This window comes from Talpa europaea, assembly GCF_964194135.1.
Source record: "Talpa europaea genome assembly, chromosome: 5".
NCBI classification, from domain to species: Eukaryota; Metazoa; Chordata; class Mammalia; order Eulipotyphla; family Talpidae; genus Talpa; species Talpa europaea.
This window is the reverse complement of record NC_140071.1, coordinates 46,297,438-46,323,331: the sequence shown is the minus strand read 5'-3', so window position 1 is coordinate 46,323,331 and position 25,894 is coordinate 46,297,438. Positions and strand designations below refer to the sequence as shown.

General features: G+C 43.4%; 1 protein-coding gene across 1 annotated transcript in view; it reads right to left on the bottom strand.

The window, feature by feature from the left end:
* Positions 1–18,337: 18,337 nt before the first annotated feature.
* Positions 18,338–25,894, bottom strand: part of ARSB (arylsulfatase B) — a gene marked incomplete at both ends in the record, with an annotated part of 150,978 nt that continues 143,421 nt past the window's right edge. Inside the window, 2 exons of the mRNA XM_084233405.1 lie at positions 18,338–18,603; positions 19,418–19,540. Of these exons, the coding sequence (XP_084089531.1) occupies positions 18,338–18,603; positions 19,418–19,540 (389 nt within the window). The remainder of the gene's footprint in view (positions 18,604–19,417; positions 19,541–25,894) is intronic.

Genomic DNA, 25,894 nt, shown 5'->3' with positions numbered 1-25,894 from the left:
TTTATTTAGTAAATTCACTGTTGAATGGGATTATACCATTACCACCAAAACACAAACACGTCAATCTTTCTGTGCCTCCATTTATCACTTATCTACTTCCCTTCCAAGCCCTTTGCTCTTTCCCTAACTCAGTGAAAGATGTTCCTTTTCTTGTCCAACCAACTTCCCCTGCCTGTGCAACACCTGTGCTCTTCTAGATCCATCTCCTTCTGCTTTGAGTTCTTCCATCTTTTGCTCACCTCTACAACCTCCCCCTCCCTCTTCCCCACCAACATTTAAATAAGCTTCAATATCTCCCAACTGAGGAAAAGAGAGAAAAACCCTCCCTCATGTGATTATTATTTTTTTTTATAGAGGCATGTTTTTCTTTCTTTATTTGTTTGTTTGTTTGTTTTGTTTATACATGCACTGGGTACAGTCAGAAGCGCGGGAGGGTGAGAGAATTCACCAGAGCCAGAGCGGGGAGCAGAGCAGGCAGAAGGACCCAAGTACACTGCTGAGGGGAGCGGCAGGAGAGGTCTGCACGCCATGTGGGACCCTCCTATGGTGGCCGGGGAGCAGCCAGGGATCGAACCAGCGCCGCAGAGGCTGCGGGCAGCTTCGCAACCCAGCGCTCAACCGCTGCACCACCGGGGAGGCCCCCTCATGTGATTATTTCCCCCCAAGCACTGCTTGTTCCTAGCACTATCACCTTTCTTCATAGTCAGCCTCTGGGAAGTGCACTCTCTACTCACTAGCGCCAGGTGATTGTAGCCCAGCCATGCCCGAGCCCATGCATTCTGGTTCCCGAATTCGTCTCTGCATTAGAACTCAATTTTCCAAGGTGAGCAGCAACTACCCTACACTAAATTCAATGGGTACCTTTTTGTTCTATTAATCACTTTTCTAAACCCTCTTTCCTTAACACACTCTGCTGTTTTTCTCATTTCCCCAACTGTTCTGTCCTATTTTTTTCTGTCCATTTATTTCTCAAACACAGGGATCCCTCCTCACTTCATGGGGCACTGATGGCTCTTCACGTCTTACAAGGACACAGGTTGGCACATAGTTGGTTCACAGTCAAGACCCTTTCTTGAGCCTCCTCCACCTTTTCCTTTTTTTTTTTTTTTTGCCATGCCTTTTCTGCGGTTCACCTTGCCTCTCTATAAAATGGGTAAGACAGAGCTAGACTTGCACTGGGCTTATGAGGATAGGCAGCCACTTAGTCTGTTGGATCTAAATCTGACAGCTCCCTTCCACAGTGCATCAGTGTGGCGCCTCTGGTTAAACCCAGCACATTAGGGCTAGGGCTCCTCTTTGATACTAGGGGCTGAAGCCTTCATGCTTCGTCCCTTGGGGGCCAACTTTGCCTGGCTACATTCTGTATGAAGTAATCACTCCTAAGGTACTAGAACAGGAATTTGGTGTTGAGTTCCTGGGGGTAGGCATTGTCAAATTCATCCTGATCTGACCAACTTTCATCCACAGCTTCTTTCTTCTCTGTATACAGGTGTTCTGAGAGATCTGATTCACCTGCGGGGTGAATACTGAGTGAGCGTGATGGTGACAAATCATGATCTCTGGCACACAGACCAGGCTCTTGACCTCCAGGCCTATATCTACTCATACCACCAAAACATTAAAGTCAATTCCTCAACACTCCCCTGTTATCCTCCTCCTTGGAAGTGGCCTCCATGTTTGGGTCTGTGGCCTCCTCTATACAGTCCCCTCGCTTTCCCAGTAGAATACTACTACTATACTTGCTCCTTTCCTGTTTTCCCAGCAACAGCCCTGTTTTGGGGCATGCAAGTCCAAGAGCAAGTGCACATGTGAAATGGGAAAGCTCTCCTGTTGTAAATTGGAACATTACTCTTCCTCAAACACATGTCAGCAGTTTATGGTGCCAGCAAAATTTGATAAGATTCAATTTACTTCTTTCTCTCACCTTTGTCTTCAAACAAGCTCTGTTGAGTCTCTTTTCTTGCTCCTTGACTTCTCCAGGAGGATCCTGAGACTCTGATCACATTCAGATATCAGAACAGTTCCATTTGGGGATATTAAAAGGCTCCAATCTAAACCCAAACTTGAATCTCACATCCAATTTAAAGTCCTTCCCTCTATTTAGTTCAGGTCTGACATGGGCTTACCAACCTTCAGCCAGAAAGGAGGTAAGGTTTGCTCTCATTTTTGATTCACCTTCTCCACTCTGCACCGTGACCCCCCTCTACCCTTTATCAATATCTTCTAAGATTCACCAGATGAGGAAAAATAAGGGCGAGTCAGAGGCCATTATGTTCAGCTGTGCAGTTTTCCTGAGTATCTCGTGTCCTCTGCATTCTAAGTCCAGTTCTTTCGTAGGGTATACTAATGGGTCTTTTGAGGTACTCTCTCCTACTCTCAACTCAGGGACTTCCTACCCTGTATTATGAGTGATACCCCCTCAGTCAACCTCAAGTCTTTTTGCTAGGACCCCTGCCCACGTAAGTAGCCCTCCAGCAAGTACTTGGCCCCTGAAATCCACCCACCCTTAAATTAACCATTTCAAATGGCAGAAATGTATCTTTTTTCCCTGGCTTCCAGCTTTCCCCTTATCCTGGCACTCAGTTCCAGCTAGCTTCCTGCTTTCAGATCATCCCAAGAACCAGGCGCCAGTCTTCACTTCCCTCAAGCTCCAGGAGACAGATGGCAAGGTCTCCAGACCTTTGCCATTCCCCACTCTGGGAGCAGCACTAAGCAGGCTGAAATGTTTCCACCACTCAACAAGTTTGTGTTTATAAAGTGAAAGGCTAGTTTGTCTCCCCTTTTCCAAGATCTGGTTCTCCTGGTCTTTGCTTGCTTTGGGTGGCTGGATCCCTTACCCCACGGGAAGGGAAAGAAAAAGCAAAGCTTGTTCTTTTTACAAATTCCCTTCAAAGAACTCTCTCAGGAACTGCTAACCTTTTGTTAGCAAGTCCTGTGGGATTTCTTTAGCACCTCTCTTGAGAATGCTGGTCCTTATCTCACATTGACTTCAGCTTTGAAGATTTAGCCAACACCTGAGACAACAGGAAGAGTTTCATTCCACATCCTGTTAGCTGATGCTTCTGCTTAAAACATTCTTTCTCCTTCCTTAGACCTCCCTTCAGTCTCACACCACTATCCCCACTAACTTTATCTGAAATGTATGTAGTGAAATGTATGTAGTGAGGTGGGAAAGAAAGTTCAATAGGAACTTTATCTACAAACAAAACTAAAAATCAGAAAAATACATTTTATGTATTTTATCAAGTGGCTGTTGTGTGATCTTGCACTAGTTCTTAGACTAAAAAAGAGAATGAGTTGGTATTTCTTTTTCTTGGCATTAGCGAGTTGATAAAATGATATGAGAGAACGGCATGTCTTCCTTCATTTTACATTCCAGGACAGGCAGATAGAGAGAAATCATTTGGCAAAAAAATATTCAACAGTTTCATCAGTTTCTGAGGGCCTCTCTTCTACCTTTGATATTCAAATCACCTCCTTTTCAAGAGCCAGTTGTATCTTTGTCCCTGTTAATTTTGTCTCCTTGTCTGTTCTTTGCTCTAATTCTGCTGGACCCTTTTTTGTTAATCGACTTGCCCAAGAGCAAGGAGATCTCTAACCTCACCTCCCACTTCATGAAGATGCATTTGATTTGCATCTTTTTTCTGTACATTTACAGCATTGGAAAATCAGTGGGAAAAAGACTAACAAGGAGGATGAGGGGCTGGCTAGAAGGAGTACCTTAATTAGGATCAAGGCATTTGCATATGACCACATTTTCCGAGAGGTGAATTCATTAGTCAACAATATGTTATAACAACTATTGCTTCCCATGCCACCTTATAACTTTAGGGCTTAGATACTGGAGTCTGAGGTATCCAGGGACCTCTACCAGTCCCCAGGGAGGACTTGTTAAGTGCTTCTCAACTAAGTGATAGCAAGGACTGACTTGATTGACCAGAAGAGAACTCACAGGAGACAAAGATGACCTGGGCCGAAAGGTGAGGGTGTTGGGTCTCAGAGCTGGGAAGAATGGAAAGTTCTTATTGGGAGGTGGGAGAGGTACCCAGGTCAGTTTGGTCTCCATCACCATATGGGAAAAATTCAACCCTGAGGTGGCACCAAAACTGTCAAATTGTCCTCTTCTGTCCCCGCCCCTCCCAAATCTTCAAGAAGAACTGTACATATCCTTCTAAGAGGGGTGCTACTTAGCAGCATAAAGGCATAGGACTTTAGGTGACATCTGTAATAAGGGTCTCCTCTAGTTGAATAGTCCCAAGAATGACCTCTTCCTAAACCTACCTCCTCCTACTCAGTATTTGGCCTCTTTAGAAGGAGCGTCTGCCAGCACAACTAAGTCCTCTGGGTCTGCTACCTGTACATGCAGAATATCCATCCTTGTGTCCTGTTATGAGTAAGGCCATTCCTCACTCCTGGTGACACTGAGGAGGGAGGGAAGCAATCACCAGTCTTTTGATAAGCACATGCTGAACTGGGAAGGAAGCAAAGACAGGCATGAGAATGGGACCAGGTAGAGGGGCACAGTGGGCAGTCTCTAAGGGATTCCTGGGCCTGGTATCCACACTGGGAGCGATTCCCTCCCCTTAGTGTGAGCTGCACTTAGTGACTAGTTTCAAGCAAATGTTATGTGACAGAAGTAATGGACATCATTTGAGAGATTAGGTTGTAAGTGATTGTGGCTACCAGCATGGATACCTTCCTCCCAACATTAAGTCAAAGTGTGAGTTGAGATGGGCACTGATGGAGAACAAGAACAGAAAAACAAAAAAACTGAAAAGGAGGTGTGCCACAAGACCAGAAACCTGGCTCACACAAAGAGGTGGGGGTAGAAGAGATTAACATAGCCATTGACACAGTTGCAGAAATTAGTATCCTTAGATGTAGACTATGATCCTTAGGCACAGACACCTGGATTACAAAGCATAACATCCAAGCAGGTATCTGAGGGTGCATCCAAAGGTATGGAGATATGGAGATTGAGCCCCTTGTAGAATCTCCGGTCCCTTTCAATTCTACAGAGTTATCCAAGATTAGCAACCAACTGACAACTCCCAAGGAGTGAGCCCCTCCCAAACAGAAGAGCATATCAGTGCAGTCTCTGCACTGGCTCGGGGCAGCAATCCCACTGCCCACCTGTGACCATGCAGGTGCCTCTTTTCACCAACTCTCTCCCTCCGCAGGGCAGCAGCCTTCCTGCCTGCCCGTGAACCCAGTATCCTGCTGGGACTTCACTGACCTCCCTCAGCGGAGGCAGCTCTACTCAAGGCCGCCCGCCTGCAACCATGCAGGCCTCTCTCAGCAAACCTTTCCCTTCTGGGGCAGCTCTTTCTGCCCACTAGTGTCTATGCAAGTGTCTTTTACTCTTTTGTCCCTTTCCCCAATAAACCTGTTCTTTAAATATAACTAATGTCTGTCTTGTGGAGAAACTTGCCTGGGAAACTCGCCACGGGAGCTCTGGTGAAACCTTTCCCAGAGTGAACCCAAGGACCCTGCACTCCAAACCCACAGACTCCAAAAACCCACAACAGGCACCCCAGAGAAATCTTTTTTATTTTTTATTTTTTTGGATTTATTTATACAAGAACCGGGGTATAGGCCAGATGCGCAGAAGGGTGAGAGGGTTCACCAGAGACAGAGCAGGAAACAGAATAGGCAGACTGACGAAATACACTGCTGAAGGGAGCGGCAGGCGAGACAGGAGAGGTCTGCCACGCCATGTGGGACCCTCACTGGGGCAGCCGGGATCGAACCAGCGCTGCAGAGGCTACAGACAGCTTCTCAGGGCTGCACTCAACTGCCTGCGCCACCCCAGAGAAATCTTAACCAGAGTTAACCAGATAAACTGCATCTGGATTCCTGACCATCACAAATTCGGGGACCACATAAATATATATATTTTCCGGCACACGCCATTCTGTATTGTTACTGTCCCAGACTGTAGGCTCCTTGAGGGTGAAGACCATGTTGTATTTATATTTGTTTTCCACTGTACCAGTCACTGGCATGCATAGTAGGTGCTCAATGTAAATATGTGTGGTTTAAACATGTTTGTCATATACTTCTAAGATTCACGCTATCCTAGATTAAGCTTATATCCATATTAACGTCAATTCCTCCAACGTTGCTTTCCCTTAAGGAAATCACTAATTTATCTTATCCTGTGGAAGCAGAAAACTTTGTAAATGTGGATCAGTAACCAAATAGCACTGGGAAACTTGCCATCTGCCCTCTGCAGCTAGTCCTTGGCATTTTTGAGCCTTATCTCTGTACTAGGGATTAGCTGGGAAGACAGGTTTCTGCAAGGAAAGTCACATATGGGAAAGTATTTGTAACAAAGCTTGAACTAGTGAGAGAAGGTAATCTTAGGGAAAGATTGGAAGATGAAGGGAAAATCTGAGTCTGTCCAAGTCTGAGACCATAAAAAGTGTTTAAAGGCATCAGCTGGTATCTTGGAGGACAGCCCAGTGTAAACAAAACCTGCCCGAGGACTCTGGCTAGTGTTACGGTCACCCTGATTTGACTAAGGCGCTGAAGTCCATCCAACTGATACAAACCCTTTGAAGATAGCCCCTGCTCCAGACACACACTTCCCCTGCACAGGCCTGGTGGGGCTGCATCAGCCTGAGTAAACACCATCTGTAGGTAGCCTGGGAGGGTTGGGAACAAGGGACCGACTTTGAAATCAGACAAAAATGTCATCCTGAAAGCAGAAGGGGGTAAGGTCCTTTAAATTCAACAAATGGAACATTCATCCAACTAGTATTGTTTATGTGCCAAGCACAGCTCTATGAGACAGATATTCCATGAAACAAACAAGACATGAGACTTCCGCCTGGTGGGGAAGACAGACATTTATACCTGAATAACAGTACAGTGTGATGTCCACGCGTGCAGGAGATGTGCAAGTCAGGAACACCATCCCAGCTCAGCAGCTGGGGAAACCTGCCCGGGGGAAGGGACCTTTACATTTAGACCCCAGGGTAAGCTAGTCAAGCAAGGAGGACAGGGAGGAGGCACTAGGCAAAGAGGCTCACGTGTTAAGGCCTGGAATGAGGAGAGAGCAGGCAGTGGGAAGAGCTGAAAGCAGTTCAGGAAGTCAGATCACCTGGGATTATTCATAGGAAAAGGAAGCCTAAAAGTTGAAAGTTTTCAGTTATAAGAATTGCTTATTTGAGGGAAATGACTACTTTCTCGAGGTTCATTTACAGGAAAGGGGTTCAGGGTTCCCATCAGAGTAAATCAAGACTCTGGGCTGAGCCACCCAGCGTGTGAGCCATGAAAGCTCTGTCACTGAGGGCGGGCGGAAGCAGCCCTGGGCCTCAGGCCAGCTCTCCTGTTGGGATTGGGTGGGCTATGGCCCTTGAGAGTGAGGTCAACCCCAGGGATACCCTTGATAAGAAATAAGTGATTGCAAAATTGCCTCTGAGAAGAGCGAGTCAGTTATCAGCAGCGCTCTTGTTTAGTCAAGGGGGTGCACCAGCTGGGACCAGATTCATCCAGTTTGGGATCACAGGAGAGTGACCTGGCAGCTGCCAGCACCCTTCCCTCTCTGGTTTCACCCCGCCCCCATGCTCTCACCCCAGTAGTAACATTCTGCTATCACGCATCACTTTGAAGGAGCACCAAATCATTAGCCTTCCCAGAGAGCTCACAAGTCTGTTTGTTGTCAAGAAAGGAAAATGACCTTCACTTGGTCTTTCCTTGGTAAATATTTCAGTTGCATACTTTCCTATCTCCACTTCATATTCTGTTCTAAAATATCTGGGCATCATCCATTCCATGTGCTAAACAAAAGAAAAGGGAAGCGGAGGGACGCGGAGGGGAGGGAAGAAGGAAAAGGACCTGACCTCGCCAATTCCTCTCTACCTGCCTGCCTTCTCACATAGTTCCAAAGACTGGCTATAAGCAGAGGCAGACCACTCAAAATGCCTCAGCAGAGCTCCAGCAGCCTAGGCGGTTCAAAGGCTGGGATGTTCCTTGCAGGGTCCTCTCAATGGGACTCCTGTGCCCTCCTCCCCGCTGGACACATACAGTCAGACAGGGAGACTGGGAAGGGGGGTTGCTGATCGGGTCACTCAAAAAAGAGCCATAGAGGGGCCTCCCTGGTGGCGCAAGGGTTAAGACTCAGACTAGGAAGCCACCCTCGCAGCCACTGCAGCACGAATTCAATTCCTGGCCAGCCAGGGAGCTACCCACATGGCACAGCAGACCTCTCCCGACTCGCCCACTGCTCCCCTCAGCAGTGTATTTTGATCAATCTGTCTGTTCTGTTCCCCACTCTGTCTCTGGTGAATCCTCTCTCTAACCCTCCTGCCCCCATGCCTCTGGCCTGTACCCCAGCTCTTGTATGCATAAATTTCTTTTTTTTTTTAAAGAGCCATAGAGACCAATAAATATATGAAAAAGTCCATCTTACTGGCACCGAAAGAAAAATAAAATGTAACATTTTCAAGTCTATCAAAGAGCAAGAATGTTTAAATTGTATAATAAGTACTGGTAAAAGAAACATCAAATTTTATTCACCAATGATGTCCCTAAAACCCTAGCAACGAAAGAAAGGCTGATGACTCTAACGACTAACGGTGCCAATCGCTTAGGTCTCCATTCTGCCATCCCTGTTCCAAAACAGGCTATCTGGGGCAGACTAGCTACACCTGGGCTTGCTTCCTCTTGGTAGCTAGGAGGGTTAGCACGGGCTTACTGGATGATTCAGCCTCAAAGCCAGCTGAGCCTCCCGCAACCCCTGCAGCCCAGCTCTCCTGCACAACCAGCACAGGTCCTGCCTTCAGGGGCAGAAATCCTCAGAATTTCTGTCTGTGGCATTTTTTTTCTTCCCAACCAGTAACAGGAGTTGTGGGCATAATTACTATGGTTCAACCATTTAACGTTTTACTTAAGGCAATAATGTTTAACTATAGAAACCAAAGCATTTCTCCAACAGGGAACTCTAATTCATGTAATGTTTTAAATGAAAACATATCTGAACTTTAACATTTAGGGAGAGACCCTCACAAATCAATGTTCTTATAAGAAAGTCCACATATAAAAGCTAAACCTCTGCGGTACTTTCCTTTATGGCAATCCCCAAAGATAAATCAGTACAAGAAGAACTTCAAGAAATAATCTATGTACCCGAAATGTTTGTAAAATTCTTCATCTGAGTCCTAAACACAGTAGGTAGGGGAGGCCCTATCGACTTTATATATAAGAATGCAGCTGTGGTTGCTAGCAGGAACCACCACTTCCTCCAGAATTCAGCCAGATGGCACCTGATTGTCGTAAAGATTAAAGACTGGTTGATACCAACTGCTCATAGAATAAGGCACAACATTAAACTTCATTTTCAAGCAAGTCAACAGAAGCTGCAGTGAGCTTTAAGAACCCACCTGCAGTCTCGCCTCTCTTCAGCCTTGTGCAGTTGGCTGTTTGGGCTGGGATGAAGGCAGAGATGATCAATCACTAGCCTCTCAGACCTGTGGGAAGGTGATTTTCCTGTGAAATACATGCAAAACATTATAAACTTCCTTTCCAAGCTGAGCAATTCCAACTCCTCAAATTTTTTTTTTCTTTTCTCTAAGCCTCCAATTATCTTTTTATCCTGCTACTTTCATACCTCATTAGTTGTCATTATTACTTGGCTAAACTGTTGCACTGAAACTCCTCATTGACTGCCCTGCCCCCACTCATCCCAGGCCCTCTGCCAGTTGTTGATTCTTAAACTCTAGTTTTGAATCTCACTCACCAGAGGCTCCCCGAGTCCTCAGTTGTGAGAACAAGATTTCCTACACATACACGCTCCTGTCTTTAAAGGCACAGGGCAAAGGGAAGACGAGGAAGCCAGGGACTGGAGGTGGCAGGGGGGCATGGTAGAGAGTGGACACTTTTTACGAGCCATCTGGGCTGCAGCTGCACCTCTACCAGCAGTCTGACTTCATATAAGATAATTCCCAAGAGGCAGAATCATTTACCTGAAGATTAGACATGATTGTGAGGCATTTAGTAGTCATTGTAAAAGTCAAATGTACGTGCTCAATAAAGGATAGTCCCTGCCTCGCCCCTACGGCTAGCACTACATCACGCACTGATGGGGTAATTTACATGATCAAAGTGGCGGTGGTGAATTGACCAGATGAGGCTCACATGGGCACAGCAGAGATAGGTGCTGGGGGACAGGCAGAGCAGCAGCAATTCATAGGTGACTTGGAATCTTCTGGGGGGAGGGTGGAGGGCAGCTTTATGATCCAGCAGCCCTAGATTATAAGTCAAGCTCAGGGAACTTCTTAACCCCAAAAACTTCCATGTTGTTTCCCTTGTCCTCCTCTCAGTGTTTGAGTTATTTCTTCCAAACATCTCATCTCTGTATGTTGCATCTCCCCCAACTTGTTTATTGACTTTCTTGGCTTCTTTCTTCGGTCGGACCCTCTGTGATGTTTCCACAGTACGCAGAGGATGTGTATGCTGGTTTCCTCTTGTGTTTATACACTTAACTCGTTTAGAATGCTTCTCTTGCTTCAGGCTCTCCAGACACACGAGCAAAACAAACTGTTAGAAGAAAAGTGCAGCTGTGATTCTTCTCAGAGGAAATGGCATGCGGAAGGGACGGTAGCTCACCAGCCACCATGGAGTGTCATCCAGAACCGCCGTCAGCCCGGGGCATGTGAGAAACCCGGTCCGTGCTACCCGGTCACAGCCCTGGCACGGGGACAGGAATCATTTAGTGGAAAAGCTCCTCTTTAGTTTTCTTTCCTTCCAGCCCAGGAACAGTTTGTAGTTCAAATGTAAGAGCAATTTGAATAATTGCATTTATTTTTATGATTAGCAACGATACGAAAGAACCATCCTTTACAATGGTGATAAGGAAGCATCTGTTTGGATCATTTGTTCTAGTAAAGTGAGTATTTAAAAAAGAAGCACCATGTTGACTCCCAAGCGCCAATGTGAGCCACAGAAGTTAGAGCTGTGGGGGTTGCCGAGGTGCCTGTCCTCCTGGTTCTGGCTGCCCAGGGAACTCCAGATGCTTTTTAGGAGGAAGGAGTGTCCGTGGACCTCCTTCCGTACCTGAGTGTAGGGTAAATGAGATGCTCAGGCTTTTACGCCAGTTAGCCTCTGCGACTATCCCCTGTGCCTTGAATGCAGGAGGCGCATGGGAGCGTGGGTGCGGGGCACACGTGCCTCATGGCGGACACCTGGAGTGTGGTGTGGGCGTGCGTGAGTGGGCACACCTGAACGCAGTCGCTGAGGCTATAAGGGAGGTGTCACTCAGACAAAAGCAGCTATGGTGGAGAATGGCTGTGAGCAGAAGAGACCATGAGAGAGCGCTGAGAGAGCCCAGAGAAAGAAAAGCATAAAGATTTATTGGGGGTCTGGGGGCCAGGAAGCCTGTTAGCCTCTGGCATCCCAGGCTCCCTGCCTTGCCAGCCTGCAAGCTTACCCCACAATTGGCACAGAAAGATAATTAAAGTCTAAAAAAGCCACTGAGGCTCCAGGACTCTCTATCCATCTACCCCAAATTGATAGAGAACCTGCCCTATGCTTGCTGGGAAAACACTAAGGGTGTAAGTCCCACTGAGGGGGTGCCTTCTCCCAAAGCCCTGGATATGGGGGCCACATATTTCCGCTCATGCTTCTATGTCTTAAACCCAAACACTCAATCTCTGACCTAAGAACCAAGAAAATAAGCCATCTTCTTCTGACGCCCTAACAAGTAATATTTCATACAAAACAGTTGTTCCCATAACAGAGGATCCATCAATTAAATTTAAAAAATAGTTCACAGAGAGAGAAACTGCTTCCGTGGATGTAAAAAGACAAGCAAAAAGTAGGGTCAAATGAATTCCCTTGCCAGGCATTGAGGTGTCGTTTCTCTGACCATGACCCCCCTCTACTTTCCCACGCTGACCCTGAACCCCCTCTTCCTGACTGGTGGGCCTTATATTTGTGGTCTGAGGAAGGTAAGCATCAAGGAAGGGGGTCTGTCCCAGGCACCCTCCTCCCGTGCCGCCCTCAGTGCCCCCCAGCCTTTCCCTTTACGCTTATCACAGTGTGGACTGGAATGGTCTTAGCTACAATATGCTGGCAACAGGGAAAATTCAACTTTGACTCATTTAATGTAAATAAAAGCACAGTACAGTCTATTTAATGGCTTACCTGAGGAGAGGAGGGATGCATGTGGTGATGTCCGTAGCCTACTCTGTAAGAGTCTGGCGTGGACTGAGGCGGCTGCAGACTTGCTGGCTTGATTTATCACACCTGGCCCCCTCTGCCCCCTCCCTTCTGGAGGCCCAGGGAGGAGCATGTGAGTGGGGGAGAGAAAGCAGGCCCCTCCTGAGACCACCTCTACCTTAATGGGATTTAAATGAAGATTTCCAAAAGCTGTGTCATTTTATTTATCTACCATCCACGGTCACCATGAGGGTTCAGCTGGGTACAATGAGACTTGAAAAGCAATCTGGGAAGTGGGCCACTTAATTACTCTGTGAGGGGTATAAACAAAGGTTAATGGTAGTAGCTATCTCTATGAGGCTGGCCTCTGGAGTGTTTAATTTTATGTGGTTTTTGTATTTGCTATAATTGTTACAGTGGTATGCATTATCTCTACTGTCAGAAAAGTAATAAGGGTTATGACATGAAATAACTTAAGCTCAATGACTGGTTATTCGAGTGACTGTGTCTGAGGATGAAATTACCTCTCCAATTTCCTGACAGTCCCTGGAAGTCAGACCCCAGGCACGGTGAGTCACTGCGTTCCTCCTCTGCTTTGTGCTATATAGTGGGTGGCTTCCATGGCAACAGAGCAAAGGTGACAAAGATGGGGCAGGTACCTATATGCTGTTGCCACCTACCTGCTCCCGGTGATGAGGAAGGTGAAGACCAGGTGAGCAGGCTGGCCTTTCAATAGCCTGGAAATAAGCCATTTACACAAACTACGTCTATTCTTTACTTGGACAAAAATAGATCTTAACGTTTAAGTGTCAGCTGGGAAGGATAATAAGTACTTCAATATATTTAGTATTGTCTGGAATGTTCTTGAAAGCTGGAAAAAACTTGGTTCCACTAGTACAGAATTTGACTGTAAACCTCCTGGGGTTATGGGGGCAGGGGGAGGGGGAGGCAAGCCTGTTTCCCATACCATTTCTTGGTCTCTACGTACCGCCCCCAGCACTAACACCTGGGTGTAAATCCGTCACACTCAGACAAACTTGGGTAGCAAAATCTCTATTTAGGAAAACGAAATTTGTGTTGTAGGGTAAATGGAAGTTATCAGGTTTTTTCCGCCCTCCCACCATTAGCATCAATGATGGACACCTGTGGTCTTACACGCGTGCCTGATGGCGGCACCTGGAATGTGGTGTGGGCGTGCGTGAGTGGGCACCCCTGAGCCTGGAGGCTGAGCATACAAGGGTGGCATCACAGAGGACGGGAGGCGGAGGACCATGTGGCAGAGAGCAGTAGAGACCAGCAAAGAGATATTGAGAGAATGCTTGAGAGCCCAGAAAGAGTAAAGATTTGCAGGGGGCTGGGAAGTCTGCCAGCCTCCTGGCCCCCAGGCATCTCTGTCTGCCTGTACCTGGTGGCCTCACTACAAATGGTGTAGAAAGATCACTAAAAGCCTGAAAAAGCCACGGAGGGCTCCAGGATTCCTCCTTTGCCCATGTGTCTGAATCAACAGAGAACCTGCTCCATGCCTTGCGGATGCTACACGTGTATTCAGGTTTTGTCAAATATAAAAACCTAGAATTGTGTTTACAAAAGGATTCACAAAAAGGTTTCTTCTAACAGTGACTTTCCTCGCAGCATTGAAAATGTTTTTATTTACGTGCCTGTCCGACAAGAAGCACATGCTGAGAATATGTGAGAGAAACATGTGGTGCTCTTTTGCTCTAAGGGCAAGTGTTTTGTTTGTTTGTTGTAAAGTACTCTGTAGTCAGGTATAATATAAACTGTAAAGTGAATAAGTTGAGTATTCAGTAAATTTTTACATTTGGGCACAGCAAGTAAAGATGACTCAGATCAAGATCCAGAGGATTCTCTGGACTACCCAAGGCTTCAACATGTCCTGCTATAGGCAATGTCCTTTTCCCCCAACAAAAATACTATGTCAACTTCTATCACCATTAAACAATTGTCTTACATGGAACACCAATCTATAAAAGAAATACAAGGGCAGCTACTTTGGTTAGAGTAGGTTAGAGGACCCGGAGCCTGCCCACCCATTCCTTCTGCTGGTTTTTACTTGTCTCTGAGCTTCCTGATTAAGAATTTCCCTGATACAATTGTTTATGCATGTTGTTATCATGTACATTACATATACATATATACATATATACACATATGACACAAAATTTGCCATTTTAAACAATGCCTGGCATAAATTAATCCTCAAAAATTAGTTTTTGTTATAATAATTTTAGAAAATGAGTGCTTTTTTAGGATGGAGCCCAACACAGACTACATTTTACACATTATTTAACATTGTTGCATTGGCATTCGTTCTGTTGAGAGTCAATCAACATTTATTGACTATGTTGCATGTGTCAGGCACTGTTTTGGACACTAGGGAGATAACAGAATTTAGGGCTTATCTATTTCAATCAATTACTTCACAAGGAAAAATAACTGTGGCAGAGGGAGGGTTGCATGATTTGTTCATGGTCATTGTAAATAGCAGTTAGATGCTTTTTTCTACTCTCTCTTCCAATCACAGCATTTAATAAATGCATGTGTACTTGATTGGACAATTAAGTCCCCACAAACCTGACACTCTGTTCAAAAGGTGGGGCTGATGCTATTCCCCTAGCCTATGGTCTGGATTTTCTGACTTGTCTTTAAGGAAGTGTAAAACTTTGGAAAGCAGGTCAGAAAGGTCACTGTAGCTCCCTTTTGCTCTCTCTGAATTACTTGCTCTGTTGGAAGTTATCTGCCATGTGTGAGACATTCGAGCAGCTCTGGAGGGTCCCAGTGGGCAAGGAACTGAGACCTTCAGCCAAGAGCCTTGTGAGTAAGTCATTCTGGAAGTGGATCCTCCGACTCCAATCAAGCCTTCAGATGACTGCAGCCCTGGCCAATTGCTTGATCACAATCTCTTAAATCCTGAGCACCACAGCTAAACTACTTTCATAAAGTTTTGATATAATGTGTGGAATAATTTCATGTAATGTGTGGAATAGTGAGTGCTTATTGTTTTAAGCTGCTAGATTTTGCGGGTAAATTGTTATGCAGCAATAGGGAACTAATATACTCTTTTATTATCACTTTATATTCACTCCTGACATTTCTCCAGTATTTTAGTTTATAATTTGTATTTTGAGGATAATGACTAACACATTATTTTAGCTCTGATATGTTTGTAATATTCATTAAATAGCTTTATTGAGCTATGAGTCATTTACTATAAATTTGGCTGACACATTTCAAAAGTTGTGGCAAAAACCATATGACATAAGTTACCATTTTAATCATTTTAAAAGGTACAACTCAGGTACATTAAGTGCATTCATGATCTTGTACAACCATCACTGCTATATATTTCTAGAACTTTTGCTCACCCCAAGTGGAAACCCCATACTCATGGCTGACACAATTTAAAAGAAAATTTAAATTTTTTTGGTCCTCCAAATATGTAACACTCATGTAGTAATGAAGAAAAACTATCTCATAATTAAACAAATAACACCTTCTTTAAAGGTAAACAAATTCAGAAAAGAACAATTTAATTCTTCTCATGACAATACATGCACCTGCTCACATTCCAGTACAGAATAAGAAAATCTAGTGAGATACTTCTATTATGGATAAAATGAAATCTCAAAAGTTTCACAAAAATTTACTCTTTAAAACTCTTTTTAAACCCATTTAGTGCAGAACATTTACATTGAAGATGGCAATCAAGGAATTAGAATTGGGGACAGTTACTGGGAGTCCAGCAGAGAGAGCAAAGAGGTGTCATGTAGTGATGGTTTACCTACAATCTCACTTACAGCCGTGGGATTGGAAGGAACCAGAAGGAACATGTGCACTCAGTTCATATATCTACCACAGGCTTGGGCATGAGAGACGATGGCATTTTGGCCAGTGGTTTGCCAACCCAGGAATGGGGTAAAGGTAAGTGAACAGGTGTTTCTAGTTCTAGCACCATTTCCTTCCAATCATCTTATTTTAATGAAAGTTAGTAGTGACCAGAAAATAGTGCTGCTAAATTGAAGGGCTGGCTATATTATCTTACTTGGTGGTTTTAGGTTCTAGTGTTCTATGAAAAATAGAACTGAGGATTATTAGCAAAACAGTATCTATGGTTAGTATATTTCTCCCTGGCCCTCATCCAGAGAAGACATCACAACTTCACCCCAGAGTGTCCTATTACTGCCCTGATATGTAGTCTGTGCTTCCGCTTGAGAACAGAAAAGCAGTGGTAGGAAGAGACTTATATTATCACAGTATTCAGCTCATTGGACTAGCGTCTTTCATGGTGTGAGGCCTTTTCATTTATTCATCTGCCAATTCATTCATTTACTTAAAAAAGTATACTAAGCGACTTCTCTGTAGCAGGTACTGAGTTAGGCATTGTGGATAAGCAGGCTGTAGGGTAAAGAAAATGTCAGGCTTTTCTGCCCTTCCACCATCAGGATAGATGATGGATCCTTGTCCTGAATGCATGCCTGATGGCGGGCACCTGGAATAGGGTGTGGGCATAGGTAGATGGGATTCAGCTGAGCTAAGACTGTGCTTTTAAGGGCGGCGTCACGGGGACGCCAGCAGCAGCAGCAGCAGCAGCAGCAGAAGCCAAGAAGCAGCAGAACGAACGCCAGAGAGCCCAGATAGAGTGAAGACTTGCTGGGGGCTGGGAGGCCTGTCAGCCTCCCAGCCCCCCAGCCAGCACCCCTGCCTGCCATATGCCTGGTGAACCCCAATAAAAAAACTGCAAAACTACTGAGGACTCTGACTCCTCCTTTACCTGGTCTGCATGGGATCAGAAAACCTGCACTGTGTCCTGTCCTGCCCCTTACACAGGCAATGAAAAAGTGGAGCTAATGCAAAAAGGTGTCATTCTTGCACATTTTTCTCTGAATTTGACATTCTTTGGAGCTAATCTGAACTGATTCATATTAGTACATCATTAGAGGCACTGAGAAAGGGCTGGAAGGTCAAACTGTACATCCACTTTCCCCAATCCCACAAGTTCAATGCAGCAGTAACACTGAGAGATTAAGAGAAATGTGGATGAACTCTCCTTTGACTTACCAATGCCCAGTATCCCACATTCTGGCCTTATCCCTTCAAATTTCCCTCTTCCCTCATTTTGGGACAAAATTATCAGGTGTTAATTTTGTTTCTCCTCATTGCTAGCGAACAGCAGTGCAACTCAATATATTATGAGACAAAGTCACACATTCATGACAATAAACTCTATGCAACTAGAAAAAAAAAACCTCACCAAACAGCTGAGACATGTCCAAGTGCCCCCACCTAGCTCTCTTCATGTGCACCATGAACCTGCTCACAGAGCCATCACCTCCTCTGGGCAGGCCTCTGGCTTCAGCATTAGGAGCAAAAGGAAGGCAGCCCCAGCAGTGCCTCCAGATCAGTGGTGCTCAGATGGACGGGCCAAGCAGCCCTCCTAGGCACAGGGCACCTGAGTCAAAAGGAAGGGGAGGAAAATAACTGCAGGGAAGCTGGGGGTAGCATAATGAGAAATGGCTGGGGAAAAAAACTTGGGATAAAAATACATTTCATTATAAAAACCAAAACCAAGAAATAGGCATACTGCCATGCTGATCTTAACAAGAAAGGGGCCTTATGCTCCGTGACAAGATGAGTGACGAGGGTGAACTGAGGGGGTGTCACTCACACAGGACGCCTGCACGGGAACCTGCACAGACAGGGAGGACCCCTGGCTAAGAGAACCATTAACAACTGTCTGCTCTCTTCATTTGTTACAAAAAAATGCAAGTCATTCCAATAAAAACCAGCTATTGGCAGAAGGAAATCTAACATCTGATGTGTGAGACAAAAAGAGCCAGCTGCTCCAGCCTCCAGGACTCAATGAGGACTTCCCAGGTCAAGTGCAGTTCCCAGCTGTCCCACAGCTCAGCAGAGTGGTGAACCAGCCCACCTCTCCTCGGCACACATGCCCCAGCCATAAGTGGAGTGTTTCAGATTTTACCAGGTTCTTAAATGCACTAGGGGTTGAAATGAGACACCTCAGTGTGGTTTAGAATAAGGGTCAGGTGAACCCAGATTGGGAGAAAATTAACAAGACTCACAGGAGTGAAGGACTGAGCTCCAGCTTGCAACAGAAAGGTTTTCTTGCCCCCCACCGGCCCCTGAGCTGCCCAAACTCCTACATCCAAGGGCCCCAAGCACCCGTGCTTTTGGGGTCGCAGCGGGGGTCCTGTGCTGGGAAGTGCACAGGCACCGAGTGTTTGTGGTAGAACTGCAGGCGAGACAGGAGCTGCTTGACAACATGGGGATAGTCTCTCGACAGGTCATGTCTTTCTTCTGGGTCCTGATCAATATCAAAGAGCCAAAGGGTCTTGGTCGGTGGGTCTGAGGAGGTTATCTCAGAAACGTTGTGTTGAGATGGTGGAGGGAACCAGTGACCACAGCCTGATGAAGAAATAGAACAGTTTATTGGGGGAGAGGCATGGTAGGCTGTGTGTAACTTGAAGGGAGTTCAGGGACCATGGCCGAGCCGCACTGTGGTCATGGACACATGAAAGAGATGTGGCCCTTGAGTTGCGTCTCGGTCTCTCTGACTCTGATTTCTGGTGCTTTAACTAGATACGTCTCACTGCTTCACAACCACGGACATCCAGGAGTGTGAATGCATGTGTGTGTGTGTGTGTGTGTGTGTGTGTGTGTGTGTGTGTGTGGTGAGGGGTTGTCACAGTAACTTTGGGGAGGGTGCTACTGGCACTTAGTGGTCAGGAGCCAGGATGCTAAAATGTCTTGCCCTACATGGGGTAGCCCAAACACTGCATTGTCTTGTCACACATGGCCTCATTATAAACACTGCTCAGTTGTACCACAGCCTTAATCACTATACCACATATTTTAAAAGTATTTAAAAGGTGTCACTTTTAGACAACATGATCAGGGAGAGCAACCTCTTCCCCCAGCTATACCATTGGTTCAGGATGTAGCTTTCAGAGGTTCTCCTTGCTAGTCAGGTGTGCTGGGTTTGACTGCCATTCACATCTGAAATCCCTATTTTCCAAGAAACATTAAAGTGCTTATCTGCTCCCCAGGTAACTCTTTTTTTTTAATTTAAATTTAAATTCTTGTCAGCATTAGTAGATTACACCACTCTTCCTCATTTAGTTGACTCATTCAGCAGCCAGAGATATGTTTTATAAAAGGTGGTTGCTATTTTAGTAAAAATTTCCGTTATCTTCTGGGGAAGAAATGCTCTGAGCTCTACCTGGGAAACCTGTGAGGAGTTTCCAGTTTCTGTGTCTTATTGCAGCATGGACAGATGTGTTGAAGGCTGAATATTCTGGAATAGAAGAATCATCCTTTGCTAGAGCCATGCTGTTCCCAGGACCTAGGAAGAAGTAGTTTGGAAGAATTAGATCACTGTTACTGGAATGTGTCATTATAAATCAACATTTTATATCCTTCCTGCAGAACAGTAGCTTTTATTCAACGGTAGAGTGTAAATGTGTATGCTGCCTCAGAAATGAATCTTCCATTAAATATAAACAGAAAGCTATAGTTATATTAAATGTCAGTCATAAACCACCAGAAATATAAAGGAAATCCCAAAGAGATTAGAACACTAATTCATCCCTAAAATCACTGTGTTCTGCCAACGTGCAGCTGGCCATATGTAGAGCAGTGTTCTGGTACAGCAGAGTGGGGTTTTTGTTTTTGTTGTAAAATGATGGATTTAAATAAATACTTTTTCTGTGTATGCTTATACCTATGTAGATAATGTAATAAATTAAATGTATGTTTAATGGAGTCTATCGCAAGTTATGAGAGTTCAAGCATGCCATGATAAATAGTATGTATATTTATTTTTTAACCACACTTATGCGGTCTAAAAGTGAGCAATGTGCATTTAACTCTTTAGTCAGGATAACTATGGGTTATCAAGTCCATTTGTGATTCAAACTTAGTAGACAAGTTACTGATTGGCAACATGGGTGACACTGATGGATCATCTTGAGGTCTTACATTAATTGATCATGAGGTTTCTTTTATTGAGATATAATTAATATATAACATTATATCCTCTTCAGCACACAACATAATGATTGGACATTTTTGTATCTATTGTGAAACGATCACCACTCATCACAATTAACACCCATCACCACACAAAATTACAAAGATTTTTTTCTTGTGATGAGAACTTTTAAGATCTACTCGTAATAACTTTCAGATATGCCACACAATTTTATTAACTATAGATCATGAAGTTTTTGAGGGGAATAATTAATAATATCTGCCTCCTCATCCCTTTCTGAGTTTGGAAACAGGAGGAAGCCAAACAGATGGGGCCAAAAATATTTGCTTTTTTTACTGATAAAGTTGACTGGCGATAACAGCTTCAGATCTGTGGTAGAAAGGCCCTGTCAATAACTGACCATTGACTTAGAAAGCCTTAACCATGCATCACTGATCTTGCTGGACACACAGTGGGCTCCCTCAGAGCATTGGCCCGAGAGAAGACCAGTGCGTTCACAGATCTTGGCAACAGGCTAACCTCAAAATCAGACCAGAGGTCTGAGTTGAGGATGCTCACTTCCTTCTTTTGGATAACTTTTTCCTTTGCCTGCCTGTGGCAAGGAGTAAATAGGTGTAAAGATGTGTTGTAAAGTTGGAAATGTGTGCAACTTGCAACTGGACAGTTCTACTTCCAGTTCCACAATAGGTAAAAACCTGGGTGAGTTTGTGAGATCAAGATACAGAGGTCCCCCACCTCACTCTTAACTGTGCTCCTCACTCATACCCTTACCCAGGGCATAACCATAAAAATTTAGTTGTTTCAAGTCCAACTTTATTAACTTTTCAAATCTGGTCACAGCAGTCCCACTGGGTGCACTCTCTATCATGGGGCCAGCCCATCTGTCCTCCATCCTGCTACAAAGGACTTTGAGAGCACCCTCCTCTCTACCAGAGAAGGACTCCCGTGCTGCTCAGGATTCAATGCAGCAAGCTCTGTCGGTGGTGGAAAAGGTGATTGTCCCAGTCTTTTGTCTGTTTTGTGGAAGTGACCCTAGAGAGTAACAATGGAGACTGAGCCAATAAACATTAGTGACTTCAGACCTTCAGTCTTAACATTCACGAACCAACACATCATTAGTGCCAAAGAGCAAATCCTTTTCACTTCTTGCTTTTCTATTTGCTTGGAAAATGTGGCTCAAGAATAAATGGATGCTTCTAGGGATAGACAAACACGAGGACATCTATTTAGAAAGTACATTTCTTAATACACAGACTGGTAGAACAGTATATAATTTACTCCTCACACATCTATATGAAGGCCACATTTTCATACCAGGGAATGTTAAATAAAACAAGTATGCCTTGTGAACATAAAAAGGAATTTTAGCTAGCTCAGCTACTACTTTTATTTATATACATTTTTTCTTAAAGCAAAGAGTATATTTATGTACATTTTTTCTTAAATAAAATACCTAAACAATAAATAATTCTAGGACTAAATGATGAAAGAAGCTGTTGTCTCAACTTAATTATTTTCCATTTTGGGAAGTTCAGCAAAGAGAAAATGAAAAAGAATAATGTAACTAATACCCTGTGAGCCATCACCCATAAAAAAGCAGACGTTAACATCTGCTTTGTTACATCTGCTTTATTTTTAAAGTAAAAGAAATAGGACAATGAAGATGGAACGACAGTTTCCTTTGTCCCCATCCTCAATGCCAGTCCCTCATCCACTCTCCTGAGGCTGCTGCTGTCACCATCTCATCCAGTATTTTCTTCAGTCATGAAAAAATAGTGACATATGTCAAAGAATCATCGAGGTAGTTTTATACTTTGAAAATGTGTATATGTGTTGTGCTATGCATATTCTGTAACTTGCCTTTTCATCCACAACAGCATTTTTAGAGTTCTGCTAATATGTATACATATATATATTTGTATATAAATATACAGCTTGAATATATACATATTCATATATATATACATGGCTAGTCACACTTTCAATTTCTCCTTTTGTAAGTTATGATAAATTGTATTTTACTGGAAGTTTGACTAGTTCATACAATTTTTTGTATTTTTACTTTTTAATGTAATGTGTGTATATATATATATATATTCCTTTTAACTATTTAATATTACACTGTATAAAAATACCACATATGTAGTTATCCTTTCCCCTGTTGTTGGACATTTAGGTTGTTCTAATTTTTTCTTGTTTTGCTGTTACAAGCTATCTTGTAGAGATTATTGCCCACATCTCCTCTGGACACCTGAAAGAGTTTCCGTAGGGTATGTGTCTGGAAGCAGAACTGTCCAGTTGCAAGCTGCACACATTTCCAACTTTACAGCACATACTAAATGGCACTGCTGCTGATAATGTCCCTATTTCTCCATATCCTATACTGGATACTATGAGACTTAAGATGTTTTACCTATCTAAAATCCTAGAGAATCTTCATCTTTTGCTTTAGTCATTTAATCATCAAAAATATCTCTCTTTTTTATCAAAGGTTGATTTAAAAAACTTAAAATCACATCATAGCTTGAAGAATGAATTCTCTCCTCTAAATACAAGCCAGCTCAAGAAACAGAATATTACTTGCTCTCCAGAAAACCAAATTGGCAGCTTCCAATTGCTACTTTCTCTTGACGGTAACTGTTACCCGAACTTCGCGCAGTAGAGATAATTTCTGCCTGCTTCTGAACAGTGTATGATGGAAACCATACAAAATAGATTCTTATTTCTGACTTTTCTTCATATTTCCCTGTGTGGGTAGGAAACAGTGGTGATGACATGATTCGGGAGGTGTGCACACTGTCTCTGAAGCAGTAAAATGAGCTTGAGGTACACTACATATAGGAGCTAAAGTGATTCTATATGAAAGGCTAAAGGCACTCACTGATTTGAGCACCATCTTCAATGCAGTGATCATTGAACCCTAGAAATGGATTAGTTGTCTGGAGAGTGAAGCAAGAGGAAAGCAGAAGATCAGAGACAGAATACCAAGTGCCAAAGGAAAATTGTTAGCAAATGAGGCAGAGAAGAAAGTAATATGAGATATAGAACCAGTTAAACCGAAACTCACAGAAGTTAAGAGAGAAGATTTCAGACTGTGATTCAGAAGTTACAAATATTCCATCCATCAGCTTGATGGATGAGAAAAGGGCACTGGGGTTTTTTTAACCTCCGAGCAGAAACTAGGGAATTCAGAGAGAAGAATAAACAAACAAAAATCTTCCTTTTCTTTGTGAACTGAAAGCAACCTGTCAGATAATAAAGCTTTCTTGGCTAGACAGAAATACTCAGTTGTATGATGGATTAGTCATATGTATTGGTTTTGGATGTGAAAAAGATTAAGTAGAAAATTTTCAGGCAACTAAAGAAAATAACTAACTTATATAATATGTGGCAACTGGACAGTTTTTATCTGAGCAATGCTGGAAATATGAAGGAGTTCTAGTTTCTAGAATGATGCTAACCAATGATTTCAGTAGGCAACTATGCTTTCAAGAATGAGAGAGGCCCAGAAACACCTGGGGAATTGTCTTTCGATGGGACGCTGAGTTAGTTGTTGGGTGGGGGGAGTGTCCAGATTCTGCATCTCCATTTCAATTAGTGCAGTTCAACCGTTGAGGAAGAACGTGTAGTATATGATAGAAACGTATTGTACTTCTCCTTATTATTGTTTGAAGAAAGTATCTGTGACTAAAGTAATTTGAAATACTAATTTGTGACAGGTGACGGAGTCACCAAAGGGGAGGTCTGAGGGATATCTGGGGACAATTCTATGTTCAAGAAAAGCAACCTTGCACTCTCCTGTCTCCCTGAAAACTGCTATCTATGGCTGTATTATATAAAATACATTATTTTTTCTGAGCATGGAATTTATGTTTATTCTATATGAGTTGGAAAACACAAACGTTTCTTGATCAACATTATGGTCAAGAAAATTAAAATTACCTGTAAATTTGTAAGATGCATTACCATTTCAGTGAATCACCTTTGAGACTTTTAAATACACAGGGCTTAAATCAGATCAGCATGTTAGCTGAGTTGCAAATAAGAAAAGAGAGTTGTAGAAAACAAGTTTGCATGTCTGGGAAAACTGAGCAGGGTGGTGAGGAGTCCCATGTATCAGTGCAGCAGTCTATAGGGATGGGCTGGATCTGGAAAGCTGTTCAAGTACAATGAGTTGGGTGTGGCTGAAGAACAGGGTTTAGGAAGATTAATGTTGGAACCCTGAAGGAAAGTACTGCAGGGATGATAATGAGGACATGAGGCAAGACTGTGTGACTGAAGTGAAGTCTCTGGCATCCCTGTCCTAGAAGACTACACAGAAGTACAGAGCATGTGCTTTACAGTCAGCTTGCTTAGGTTCAAACCTCAACTCCATCGTTCACTGGCTGTGTGCCTTTAGGTGTTAGCTGACCCTAGAGGCCTATCTGTAAGATGAGGATAATACCATATATTTCATTGGATTGTTGTGTGACCTAAGTGTGATGATACATTGAAAATGTTTATTTAGCACTATGCCCAGCATATAATCAGTGGCAATAATTCTATTACTATCGGTTGTATCATTTTGGACAACTTTCTTAACACCCCATGCCTCAGCTTATGAAGTATAAAAGTAATATAATAGTACAAGCAAGACAAGGCACACATAGCACTTAACATAACATCTGGTATATTGTAAGACTACTATCATTAAAAATAATAAGTTAATACTTTTAAGCACTTACTATATGCTACAAACATTGTGTTAAGTGTTCTATATATGTTGACTCATTTGATCCTTGGGACAGTTCTATGAAATAGGTAGTAATGTCTGTCTGGTGTTATCTGGCACCAAATGTAGATTTCTTTTATATTCTTTTAAACTCAAGACCTTACAAAGAGCAGAAAAATAGGCAGAGGTCATCATTATATTAGAATAAACAAAAAACAAAACCACTTCTCCAGTCTGGGTTTGAGGCACTTCTATTTATTACCCCATTCATGTTCCAGAGTTGGAACAGGGTTAGGGGCAAAATACATTAGTGGTGGATACTTTAATTTGCTACTTTTATAGAGTTTAGTCCCTTTCCACTGAGTTCTTTTTATTTTTTATCTCTTTCATAATTTATAAAGATTAATTTTAAATTTCATTCTACATTTAATGACCCATTTTATCCTTCCTGGAGTCTGCTGCCATCTCCATACTTCAATGGCACATTCATATATACTTACAGCAAAACTTACTTTGGCTAAGTTGAGGGAAAACCCAGACCTACAGATACTCGGTTATTAAAGTATTTCCTAATATGGAATCCCATCGACTACATTTATTAATGAACAGGTAAGGCTTAGGTTTATTTAACACATTAACTACACTCTGTGCTTAAGTTAAAAGTTCTTGAAAATACATTGTTAGTTTATTATGTGAGTAAAATACACCTCTGACATGAAAAGTTTACTTACATTAAGCATTTGATTGGCTGATCATTTCTTCATGACTCAATCCAAGAAAAGCTCAAAGACTCCCATTCAAAGAGAAGCTCAAGTCACTAATGTCCTCACTGTGTGGCTCCTGGAGCCCCACGCCCACAGCCTGCATCTCCCCAGATCACAGCACATTAGGGCTGCGTGTGGATGGACATGCCTGGAGCACATATGGATCGAATCTCCAGTGTGATTGTGGTTTTACATGTCCTGAAAACTGTGGGCTGAGGCCACGGCTGTCTC